Source organism: Neoarius graeffei, chromosome 24, assembly GCF_027579695.1.
Source record: "Neoarius graeffei isolate fNeoGra1 chromosome 24, fNeoGra1.pri, whole genome shotgun sequence".
Lineage (NCBI taxonomy): Eukaryota > Metazoa > Chordata > Actinopteri > Siluriformes > Ariidae > Neoarius > Neoarius graeffei.
This window is the reverse complement of record NC_083592.1, coordinates 8,347,751-8,360,932: the sequence shown is the minus strand read 5'-3', so window position 1 is coordinate 8,360,932 and position 13,182 is coordinate 8,347,751. Positions and strand designations below refer to the sequence as shown.

Below are 13,182 nucleotides of genomic sequence, written 5' to 3'. Positions count from 1 at the left end.
GATTCTATTGTCAGAGCTATAATGTGCTGGACTGTATGAAGTTCTTCTCGTTTCTACAAAATTTCAACTTTTTTTTCATTTAGTGAAGCATTAATGAGATTATTAACACTCACCCATGACACAGAGGGACACATGCAGAATTTCAAACCCAATCATTGTTGAACTATCAGACGAGAGACAAAGAGGAAACGGTCTGTGGGGCAAAACTAATGCAGGGTTTATTTATGTGTGTGTGTGTGTGTGTGTGTGTGTGTGTGTGTGTGTGTGTGTGTGTGTGTGGGTGGGTGGGTGGGTGGAGTGTGTATTTTTACAGCTTACTGCTCTGTGGTCACTAAAAAGGCCCAAGGGGGGGGGGAATCTAAAACCAGATGTCTTTATTATGATGTACAGCTTAGTTTGGATTTATTTTCATGGCTGAACATATTTGAAGAAAAGTCCTAGTTTGAGTCCACGAGTATATTTTGATATGATAACATTTGTAAGTTCATTAGGTGCCAATGAATCTCTATTCCAGCTCAGAATAATGAATTGGTTTGCAGTGCTGTGCTCACTCTGATGGATTATCGGGGAAAAGCCTTTATGCTCATTGTTTATAGCAGTACCTTACAGTGACCTCTTTAATTTAATTCAACAAGCTAAATTAATGAATTATACAATTTAATACGTCTGATTCAGTTAATCAGAAGCATCTGAATATGATGTGTGTCAAAATGCAGCCAAACCATTTTTATTTTAATAAATACAGTACATTAGTCTCACTTTTTAATCCAGATTTTCACCTGTTTATATAATTATCAGTAAAATGAACTGCTCTGTGGATGATGTACAGTAATTAAACTTCAAACATCATTTTAGCAAGATGATCATGCTCATAATCTTTCAGGGTGGGTGTTTAATTTAGTGAATAGTGGAAAAAAGATGGGTGGCATGGTGGTGTAGTGGTCAGCACTGGTGTTTCATAGCAAGAAGGTTCTGGGTTTGAACCTCACGGCTGACGGGGGCCTTTCTGTGTGGAGTTTGCATGTTCTCGTCGTATTTGCATGGTTTCTTCTAGGGAAGCTGCAACAGGCCAAGCAAGCTCGTAGCATAGATGAAGCATGCTCAAGATAGATGCAGACAGCCTCATGAGAGGCGAGCAACTGACAGGCCACTTGGCGTCCAGGCATCAGGATGAGTGAGTGAAAAAAAAGGTGTGAGAAAGAAGCAGCTGGTGGTCAGAATGATAAAATGCAGGTGAGAGAGTCAGAAGTCTTTGCGGTTCACATGCAAAAGTCATGCGTGCAGATGTGCAGAGTGTCAGTTCTGTGGTTGGAAAATGTTCAAACTGTGAAAAGGGCAGTTGCTGCATGTGGTTGAGTCTCACTGAGCCTCATGGTTTAAGAGATGGCTGGCCTTCTTTGTGCAACTCTGCCTACATGACAGTTAAAACTTGACTTATAAAAAAGTACAAAATTGTTTTATCAATTCAGTTGAAGAATTAATTTAAAAAAAAATCTATTAATGCCCTAATAATATGTGTACGGTGGGAAAATATTCAGTTCCCATTCACTTTTTGCACTTTATTTTGTTATAGCTTTAATTTAAAATATACCGGGTTTTTTTTTCATTCATCTACACACAATAACCAATAATGACAAAGCAAAAAGATGTTTTAAACATTTTTGCAAATTTATTACAAATCAAACACTGAAACCTCTGATTTAGATAAGTGCCGTATTCAGATCCACTCCAACTTCTCAGGATAATCAGATAATGAAAGCACACGGTGGTGTAGTGGTTAGTACTGTCGCCTTCACAGCAAGAAGGTTCTGGGTTTGGGCCCAGTGGTTGGTGGGGGCCTTTCTGTATGGAGTTTGTATGTTCTCCCCGTGTCTGCGTGAGTTTCCTCCAGGAGTTTCCCCCACAGTCCAAAGACATGCTGTTAGGTTAACATGGGGCAGCCTTGGGCTGAAGTGCCTTTGAACAAGGTACCTAACCCCTGACTGCTCCCCGGGTGCTGTAGCATGGCTGCCCACTGCTCTGTGTGTGTGTGTGTGTGTGTGTGTGTGTGTGTGTGTGTGTGTGTGTGTGTGTGTGTGTGCGTGTGTTCATTGCTTCAGATGGGTTAAATGCAGAAGATGAATCTCACTGTGCTTGAAGTGTGCATGTGATAAATAAAGGTTAGGTTAACTGGTTTCTCTAAATTGTCCATAGGTGTGAACGGTTGCTTCCCCAAGCCCAGAAATGGGAGGGTTGTGGCAGGAAGGGCATCCAGCGTCAAACTATGATCCTAAAAATTGGGTCCACATGGCAGCGACCACACACACATAAGTGGGACAAGCTGGAATGAGAGAGAGGGAGAGAGAAAGAGAGCAGGGGTATTCAATTAAAATTCAGAGAGGTCAAGTTAGAGAAAATTTCTTCAAGCAAAGTCCAGAACATCATGCGTTATGATTCAGTGCCATATATTTTGAAGGAGCCTAGTAGTTGTATCAATGTCTGTATGGAGTCAACAACTGACTGTCAAATAAAATAAAGAAAGTACAATTCAGTGGTACTTCAACAATATTTATTATTCATTTTCACAATGAAATGGAGGGTACCTTCATAATAAAATAATAATACAATAAATGTTCTTTTCTCATTTCAAGTAAAATAAGGTTTGCATTAAAAGATAAAATAAAGAGTTTCTGAAAAAGACATCTTAAAAGAAAGTGCTTAATTTTAGAAAAAAGCTGTAGCTTGAGTTCCCCCTTTTTTCTTATCTACATTTCACATCTAAACAATCTCAAACATTAACAACTAAACAGCTTTAACACCTCCTTTTCTCTTCGTTCCCCACTTTTCTCGCTCAGTGAGAGAAGTCAGCTCGACCTTCCTTATGCTGCCAGGATTTTAAATCTGTGCCGGAATGGTGTCAGGGCCGTTCTCATCCACACGTCTCAGTGTTCATCTGTGATCCTGGAGCTATATTTAGTTATTAATTATGTTCATAGTAGACAAAGCTGCCTCACAGTTGTATGAGGAACTGAACATGGTCAAGATGTACAGGGCTACTTTCCTCAGACCTGGGAAAGCTGTCTCTGAGAACCAGGAAAGTTTTGGAACCAGGAAGTGGCAGGATCAGTTCCTCCAAACTGCTCTTTCAGGGCCACATCTGCTTGGAGATCTATCAGTTGCATCTGGAGAGGCCCAGCATTTGACCACTTGAAGTGCTGTGTGAGTTCCTTTGAGAACCCGGTGATATCTGTGGTCTCCAGATGCCTTCACTTGATGCCTTGTGAATTGCTTCATCCAGCTCTCGCACATCCTGGGTGAATATTTCTGTTCTTCTTGTGGCTGTTAATGCTTATGTGGGGATTGGATTGATCTTTTCACAAACTCTTGTGTTTATTTTCCCTCCAGTAAGGGTTCAGCCACTGTTTTCATGCCCTCCTTGACCATTCCTGAGTCAGTAAAAGGTTTTTTATGTTTTTCCAAAATCCATGCAGCTTTAAGGGAACATTCACTGGCACGTTGTTTCAATGTTTTCATTGTCATTTCAATTTATTTTTTAAAAATCAAATTTTGTATTGATTATAAAATACTACTATTGACCTTTAAAGCATGGAATGGTCTTGCACCACAGTACCTGAGTGAACTTCTGGTCCTTTATGATCCACCACACCTATTTAGATCAAAAGGTGCAGGCTATTTGTTGGTGCCTCATAGTGAAGGCTTTTCTTACAAAGCCCCACAGTTATGGAACAGCCTTCCAAGTAGTATTTGGGAATTCGACACAGTCTTAGCGTTTAAGTCGAGGCTGAAAACATGTCTTTTTACTCAAGCCTTTTGTTAATAGCTTTTTTTTTTTTATTCGGTAAAGGAATAGATCTGGAGGGTCCTCAGGCATAGTGTTTCAGTAAACTGGGATATATGGATGCTGTTGCCCCCAGAGCATTTTTTTAACATAGTTACTGGGAGACCGAATGGTCTCCCAGTGGCCAGATTTGGTCTCCTAGTCAATGCCAAACCAGCTTCACTGGGAGACCAAATTTTAAACCAAGTTATGTCTTATCATTTGGTTCAATCTGTTGCAATTAATTAACCAAGTACCATGTAAGTATACATTTAACAAGGAAAATGAAGATCTATGTTATAAGATATACACACAAGATCATGTTGGTTAAGAAAAACAAAACTAAAATTTGGTAACTGAGATGGCTGAGGGGCGGCACGGTGGTGTAGTGGTTAGCGCTGTCGCCTCACAGCAAGAAGGTCCTGGGTTCGAGCCCCGGGGCTGGCGAGGGCCTTTCTGTGTGGAGTTTGCATGTTCTCCCCGTGTCCGCGTGGGTTTCCTCCGGGTGCTCCGGTTTCCCCCACGGTCCAAAGACATGCAGGTTAGGTTAACTGGTGACTCTAAATTGACCGTAGGTGTGAATGTGAGTGTGAATGGTTGTCTGTGTCTATGTGTCAGCCCTGTGATGACCTGGCGACTTGTCCAGGGTGTACCCCGCCTTTCGCCCGTAGTCAGCTGGGATAGGCTCCAGCTTGCCTGCGACCCTGCAGAAGGATAAAGCGGCTAGAGATAATGAGATGAGATGAGATGAGATGGCTGATGTCAGAATCCGATGTCATTACTGTGTAACTTTGAGTGTCTTTGACATAACATTTGTGCTTGGTAATTGCTCTTGATAGCTGTGTAGTCACTGTAGTGTGTTTGTCTGTATGGTGATTGGTGAACCACTTTGTATCACAGAATATGCTGCAGCGGTGCAGCCGCATGGACTCTGGGGCCTGTGATTGTATTGCCCAGACCAGTTGGTCTCCTAGTGGAAAATCCTTAAAAAATGCTCTGGTTGCCCCCCCCACTCTCACTCGGGTTTGTTGACGGTGGAGTGGCTGCTGCTTTATGCCCCAGGGCTCCCTCATGTCTGTATTACCTTCTGGCTCTCCCCTTTTAGTTATGCTGTCATTGTTAGTTTTGCACTCAGTGCAAAATGTATTCTGTTCTTCCTCTTCAGGTGACATTGGGCATACCTAACAACCTGTGTTCTCTCTCTCTCTTTCTCTGTTGAGTTGCATGTCGATCCTGAGACACCAGTGATGCTGAACCTCTTCTGCTCCTCGGACTCACCTGATCCATCCTGATGCCCTACTTCTGGCTGGAGTCTCATCACCTTGCTCCTGTGGAGGATGGCTCCATATGGACAGTTGAAAGTTGCACTTGGAAGACGCTCTGGACACTTACAGCAATACATTTATGTCTGAGGCCTACAGTTGACTTGATAAGTTTAGGACTGCAGTTGTCATGAACAGTTTTACACTCAAGTTTCCATCAATGAACAGTTTATAGCATCAACAAAACAGACTTCATGTTAAAACTATAATGAATTTCCTGGTTACACAGTTTTTCTTTGTGACTCTACAGGACACAGTTACAGAAGAGAGTTATTTACAACCCCGATTCCAAAAAAGTTGGGACAAAGTACAAATTGTAAATAAAAACGGAATGCAATGATGTGGAAGTTTCAAAATTCCATAATTTATTCAGAATAGAACATAGATGACATATCAAATGTTTAAACTGAGAAAATGTATCATTTAAAGAGAAAAATTAGGTGATTTTAAATTTCATGACAACAACACATCTCAAAAAAGTTGGGACAAGGCCATGTTTACCACTGTGAGACATCCCCTTTTCTCTTTACAACAGTCTGTAAATGTCTGGGGACTGAGTAGACAAGTTGCTCAAGTTTAGGGATAGGAATGTCTAATGTCTAATGTCTAATTCTTGTCTAATGTAGGATTCTAGTTGCTCAACTGTCTTAGGTCTTTTTTGTCGTATCTTCCATTTTATGATGCTCGTCTCGTCTCGTCTTCTTCCGCTTTATCCGGGACCGGGTCGCGGAGGCAGCAGTCTAAGCAGGGAAGCCCAAACTTCCCTTTCCCCAGACACCTCGGCCAGCTCCTCGGGAAGAACACCGAGGCGTTCCCAGGCCAGCCGAGAGACATAGTCCCTCCAGCGTGTCCTGGGTCTTCCCCGGGGCCTCCTCCCGGGGGGACATGCCTGGAACACCTCCCCAGGGAGGCGTCCAGGAGGCATCCGAAAAAGATGCCCGAGCCACCTCAGCTGATTCCTCTCGATGTGGAGCAGCAGCGGCTCTACTCCGAGCTCCTCCCGAGTGACTGTGCTTCTCACCCTATCTCTAAGGGAGCGCCCAGCCACCCTGCGAAGGAAACTCATTTCGGCCGCTTGTATCCGCGATCTTGTCCTTTCGGTCATTACCCAAAGCTCATGACCATAGGTGAGAGTCGGAACGTAGATCGACCGGTAAATTGAGCGCTTCGCCTTTTGGCTCAGCTCCTTCTTCACCACAATGGACCGGTAAAGCGACCGCATCACTGCGGAGGCTGCACCGATCCGCCTGTCGATCTCACGCTCCATCCTTCCCTCACTCGTGAACAAGATCCCGAGATACTTAAACTCCTCCACTTGAGGCAGAACTTCTCCACCAACCTGGAGAGGGCAAGCCACCCTTTTCCGGTCGAGAACCATGGCCTCGGACTTGGAGGTGCTGATTCTCATCCCAGCCGCTTCACACTCGACTGCAAACCGCCCCAGTGCATGCTGAAGGTCCTGGTTTGAAGAAGCCAACAGGACAACATCATCCGCAAAAAGCAGAGATGAAATCCTGTGGTTCCCAAACAGGATTCCTTCTGGCCCCTGGCTGCGCCTAGAAATTCTGTCCATAAAAATTATGAACAGAACCGGTGACAAAGGGCAGCCCTGCCAGAGTCCAACATGCACTGGGAACAGGTCTGACTTACTGCCGGCAATGCGAACCAGACTCCTGCTCCGTTCGTACAGGGACCGGACAGCCCTTAGCAAAGAGCCCCGAACCCCATACTCCCGAAGCACCCCCCACAGAATACTACGGGGGACACGGTCGAATGCCTTCTCCAGATCCACAAAGCACATGTGGACTGGTTGGGCAAACTCCCATGAACCCTCGAGCACCCTATGAAGGGTATAGAGCTGGTCCAGTGTTCCGCGACCAGGACGAAAACCGCATTGTTCCTCCTGGATCCGAGGTTCGACTATTGGTCGAATTCTCCTCTCCAGCACCCTGGAGTAAACCTTCCCTGGGAGGCTGAGAAGTGTGATTCCCCTATAATTGGGGCACACTCTCCGGTCCCCTTTCTTAAAAAGAGGGACCACCACCCCAGTCTGCCACTCCAGAGGCACTGTCCCTGACCGCCACGCGATGTTGCAGAGGCGTGTCAACCAAGACAGCCCCACAACATCCAGAGACTTGAGATACTCAGGGCGGATCTCATCCACCCCCGGTGCCTTGCCACCGAGGAGCTTGCAAACCACCTCAGTGACTTCAGCTTGGGTAATGGACGAGTCCACCTCTGAGTCATCAGCCTCAGTCTCCTCAGTGGAAGACATGACGGTGGGATTGAGGAGATCCTCAAAGTATTCCTTCCACCGCCCGACAATGTCCCCAGTCGAGGTCAACAACTCCCCACCCGCACTGTAAACAGTGTTAGCAGAGTACTGCTTCCCCCTCCTGAGGCGCCGGACGGTTTGCCAGAATTTCTTCGAGGCCGACCGATAGTCCTTCTCCATGGCCTCCCCGAACTCCTCCCAGTTCCGAGTTTTTGCCTCCGCAACTGCCCGAGCTGCAGCACGCCTGGCCTGCCGATACCCGTCACCTGCCTCGGGAGTCCTGGAGGTTAACATGGCCCGATAGGACTCCTTCTTCAGCTTGACGGCATCCCTTACTTCTGGTGTCCACCACCGGGTTCGGGGATTGCCGCCACGACAGGCACCGGAGACCTTGCGGCCACAGCTCTGAACAGCTGCGTCCACAATGGAGGTAGAGAACATGGTCCACTCAGACTCAATGTCCCCCGCCTCCCTCGGAAGCTGGGAAAAGCTCTCCCGGAGGTGGGAGTTAAAGACCTCCCCGACAGAGTGCTCGGCCAGACGTTCCCAGCAGACCTTCACCATACGTTTGGGCCTGCCAGGTCTGTCCAGCTTCCTCCTCCGCCAGCGGATCCAACTCACCACCAGGTGGTGATCAGTTGACAGCTCAGCCCCTCTCTTCACCCGAGTGTCCAAGACATAGGGCCGGAGATCAGATGAAACGACTACAAAGTCTATCATTGACCTCCGACCTAAGGTGTCCTGGTGCCACGTGCACTTATGGACACCCCTATGCTCGAACATGGTGTTCGTTATGGACAAACCGTGACTAGCACAGAAGTCCAATAACAAAACACCACTCGGGTTCAGATCGGGGAGGCCGTTCCTCCCAACCACGCCCCTCCAGGTGTCACTGTCATCTCCCACGTGAGCATTGAAGTCCCCCAGTAACACAATGGAGTCCCCAGTCTGAGCACTCCTCAGTACCTCTCCCAGGGACTCCAAGAAGGTCGGATACTCTATACTGCTATTTGGGCCGTAGGCACAAACAACAGCAAGAGCCCTCTCCCCAATCCGAAGGCGCAGCGAGGCGACCCTCTTGTTCACTGGGGTAAACTCCAACACATGGCGGCTGAGCTGGGGAGCTATAAGCAAGCCCACACCAGCCCGCCGCCGCTCACCACGGGCGACTCCAGAGAAGTGGAGAGTCCAGCCCCTCTCGAGGAGCTGGGTTCCAGAGCCCAAGCTGTGCGTGGAGGTGAGCCCGACTGTCTCTAGCCGGCACCTCTCAACCTCCCGCACAAGCTCAGGCTCTTTCCCCCCCAGCGAAGTGACATTCCATGTCCCAACAGCCAGCCGCTGTGTCCGGGGATCAGGTCGTCGAGGCCCCTGCCTTCGACTGCCACCCAATCCACATTGCACCAGTCCCCTACTGCTACCTCTGTGGGTGGTGAACCCACAGGAGGTCGGGCCCACGTCACCTCTTCGGGCTGAGCCCGGCCGGGCCCCATGGGCAAAGGCCCGGCCACCAAGCACTCGCATACGAGCCCCAACCCCGGGCCTGGCTCCAGGGTGGGGCCCCGGCTGCGTCATCCTGGGCGATGTCACGGTCCTCGGATTTTTCTCCATAGGGGTTTTGGTGAACTGCTCTTAGTCTGGCCTGTCACCTAGGACCTGTCTGCCTTGGGAAACCCTGACAGGGGCATAATGCCCCCGACAACATAGCTCCTAGGATCATTCAAGCACACAAACCCCTCCACCACAATAAGGTGGCAGTTCAAGGAGGGGCGTTTTATGATGCGCTAAATGTTTTCTATGGGTGAAAGATCTGGACTGCAGGCTGGCCAGTTCAGTACCCGGACCCTTCTTCTACGCAGCCATGATGCTGTAATTGATGCAGTATGTGGTTTGGCATTGTCATGTTGGAAAATGCAAGGTCTTCCCTGAAAGAGACGTCGTCTGGATGGGAGCATATGTTGCTCTAGAACCTGGATATACCTTTCAGCATTGATGGTGTCTTTCCAGATGTGTAAGCTGCCCATGCCACACGCACTAATGCAACCCCATACCATCAGAGATGCAGGCTTCTGAACTGAGCGCTGATAACAACTTGGGTCGTCCTTCTCCTCTTTAGTCCGAATGACACAGCGTCCCTGATTTCCATAAAGAACTTCAAATTTTGATTCGTCTGACCACAGAACAGTTTTTCACTTTGCCACAGTCCATTTTAAATGAGCCTTAGCCCAGAGAAGACGTCTGCACTTCTGGATCATGTTTAGATATGACTTCTTCTTTGAACTATAGAGTTTTACCTGGCGACGGCAGATGGCACGGTGAATTGTGTTCACAGATAATGTTCTCTGGAAATATTCCTGAGCCCATTTTGTGATTTCCAATACAGAAGCATGCCTGTATGTGATGCAGTGCCGTCTAAGGGCCCGAAGATCACGGGCACCCGGTATGGTTTTCCGGCCTTGACCCTTACACACAGAGATTCTTCCAGATTCTCTGAATCTTTTGATGATATCATGCACTGTAGATGATGATATGTTCAAACTCTTTGCAATTTTACACTGTCGAACTCCTTTCTGATATTGCTCCACTATTTGTCAGCGCAGAATTAGGGGGATTGGTGATCCTCTTCCCATCTTTACTTCTGAGAGCCGCTGTCACTCCAAGATGCTCTTTTTATACCCAGTCATGTTAATGACCTATTGCCAATTGACCTAATGAGTTGCAATTTGGTCCTCCAGCTGTTCGTTTTTGTACCTTTAACTTTTCCAGCCTCTTATTGCCCCTGTCCCAACTTTTTTGAGATGTGTTGCTGTCATGAAATTTCAAATGAGCCAACATTTGACATGAAATTTCAAAATGTCTCACTTTCAACATTTGATATGTTGTCTATGTTCTATTGTGAATACAATATCAGTTTTTGAGATTTGCAAATTATTGCATTCCATTTTTATTTACAATTTGTCCCAACTTTTTTGGAATCGGGGTTGTATAATCCCGCTGTCTGTTATCGCCCAGATGAGGATGGGTTCCATTTTGAGTCCGGTTCCTTTTGAGGTTTCTTCCTCACCACAGACGCCACAGGTTTACTCACTGGGGATAAAATAGCTCATGTTTAAAGTCTTTAGTTTTCTGTAAAGCTGCTTTGTGACAGTGTCTGTTGGTTAAAGCTGCACAAATAAACTTGACTTGATGTTGTTGGGCAGTGAATGACTGTGTCAGGATTGTGGTGGGTCGATCATATTGGGATTTGATCCTGTATGTTCTGAGCCCTCAGTTTGGATTTGAGTGTGTATGATCGCTCAAAACATTTGTGCTTTATCCCGCAGTGGTGTTTCACATTGCTGCTTTTAATTCCAGCCACATTCTCGGAGCATCTGAGGGAAACTGCTGCTGAACTTCCTGTGGGAAGTGTGAACATATCCGAGTCCGTCATTCTGCACTAAAAGCTCCGTTTTCTGTCTGTTATCCTTATTTTACAGCACGCCATGTCTGTTTCCCTCATTCACTTCTTCACACTGCTGTATCTCTCTCTGTCTCTTCGCGGCTGTGTGTATGTGTGTGTTTCTATTTACTTACACTTACTTACTTTTACACACGCGCATGCTCCGCTCACAACGTTGCTATGAATACATTATTTGATTGGCTGAGTAGAGTCACGTGGGATGAGTCACACTGCACGCGACTGGTCTATGTGTTTCCTGTGTACGAACATTGACTACCGTGAAGGCAAGAAAAGCTGCGCAGTTCAAAATGAGACTACCATAAATGCGAAACACGTCGCGCAGAAAATAGAAACGGTCCGTCAAACTCTAATAACAGGTCTGGGTTCGGATCCGGACCGCGGTCCGCCATTTGGTGACGCCGGCTTTAGAGTTTGGCCAGAGTTTATCTTATGGGACATGGTTTTGAAAAGCACACACTTATTCCCAAAATTCACAGTGTATGTCAGACCAAAAAAAAAACCCTGTGAAGTCAAGTGAACTCTCCACAGACCCTGTGAATAATATGTGTCAACACACAGACTTGAGCAAGAGTATAAATCCATTTCCGGGTTCAGAACAGGCCTCTGAATATCCAGCCAAACCCCAGGCTTGAACCCCAGAGAACAGAAGCTCCCAACCTTTTAAATCAAGTCAGTTTATTTGTATCATGCTTTTACCAACAGATACTGCAACAAAGCAGCTTTACAGAAAATTAAAAAGCATAAACATATGAGCTAAATTTATCCCTAATAAATGTACCCCTCATGATCAATCCTGAGGTGATGGTGGTGAGGAAAAATTCCCTCAGACAACGCGAGGAAGAAACCTCGAGAGGAACCGGACTCAAAATGGAACCCATCCTCATCTGGGTGATAACTTCTCTAACTGTGTCCTGTAGAGTCACAAAGTAAAACTGTAATCAGGAAATTCATGATAGTTTTAACATGAAGTCTGTTTTGTTGAAGTTATAAACTGTTTATTGATGGAAACTTGAGTGCAAAACTGTTCATGACAGCTGCAGTCCTAAAGTTATCCTGGTGATTGTAGTCCTCAGCCATCATAGCAAAACTCTAACAGTCCAGAGCGTCTTCCAAGTGTGACTTTCGACTGTCCATATGGGCCCGTCCTCAACAGGAGCAATGTGATGAGACTCCAGCCAGACGTAGGGCATCAGCATGGATCAGACGAGTCCAAGGAGCAGAAGAGTTCAGGATCACTGGTGTCTCTGGATGGACATGTAATTCAACAGTGAGACAGATATATATATTTTTATATGATAATGATGAGGGGCGGTACGGCGGTGTAGTGGTTAGCACTGTCGCATCACAGCAAGAAGGTCCTGGGTTCGAGCCCAGTGGCTGGTGAGGGCCTTTCTGTGTGGAGTTTGCATGCAATCCCCGTGTCTACCTGGGTTTCCTCTGGGTGATCTGGTTTCCCCCACAGTCATGCAGCTTAGGCTAACTGATGACTCTAAATTGACCGTAGGTGTGAATGTGAGCGTGAATGGTTGTATGTGTCTATGTGTTAGCCCTGCGATGACCTGGCAACTTGTCCAGGGTGTACCCCGCCTCTCGCCCATAGTCAGCTGGGATAGGCTCCAGCTTGCCTGTGACCCTGTAGGACAGGATAAGCGGCTACAGATAATGGATGGATGGATCGATGGTGATGATTTTTGTGTCTCTGCACTGCTTTGGGATGCTTTTATCTTCCCAAGCCATAGCTATGTATAGGTGAAGTGTTCTTGTGCAGAAGTACCCTTCCTGCTTCTGTACCTGAGCAGGGCTGTTGTCACCACCAAGATTGAGGACATGAAGTGGACATTGAAGCAGTTCTTCAAGGATGGAGTAACCTTCACAGAAATGAGAGAGTGACTTCTTGGCTGATATATAGTTTTAGCCTAACTGTAGAAGTTGTGAATGTCGTTTCAGTCAGCAGACATACGCACATGGTTTTTCTTGTGCCTTGTTTCTTCACTATTCATTTTGTAGTGTTCTTACAGTCTTTTGTATCCCTCTGTGAGCTTTCTGCCATCTGAGCACACCAGGTGAGGGGTTGTTCAAGGATGTGCTTTATGCTTATTGTCCAGCAAGGTGATGATGGTGAATGAGTTCTCATCAAACCAATCGTGATTTAAAAGATGTAATTAATTAATTAATTTATTTATTTACTCAAGCACAGAACTTATAGAATATCACTTTGTATCCATGGATGCTGAAGCCAAAAATGGCTTAATCTCTGTTAGCTACTGAGCATCAAAACACAGCTCTAGCCTCAGCTTTTCTCAAGTAAGCT

The 13,182-nt window shown here is 46.4% G+C and overlaps 2 protein-coding genes across 5 annotated transcripts in view; one reads left to right on the top strand and one right to left on the bottom strand.

The window, feature by feature from the left end:
- Nucleotides 1-13,182, top strand: part of LOC132872864 (class I histocompatibility antigen, Gogo-B*0101 alpha chain-like) — a 198,035-nt gene that overhangs the window by 78,542 nt on the left and 106,311 nt on the right. The gene's annotated exons all lie outside the window — the stretch shown is intronic.
- The window catches only part of LOC132872869 (uncharacterized), a 34,828-nt gene that overhangs the window by 10,748 nt on the left and 10,898 nt on the right, over nucleotides 1-13,182 (bottom strand). Inside the window, exon 2 of one of the 2 annotated variants that reach the window (XM_060907982.1) lies at nucleotides 114-163. In XM_060907982.1, the coding sequence (XP_060763965.1) occupies nucleotides 114-163 (50 nt within the window). Of the gene's footprint in view, nucleotides 1-113; nucleotides 164-11,563; nucleotides 12,116-13,182 lie in introns of those variants that run through there. The other variant, XR_009651500.1, reaches the window with a different exon arrangement.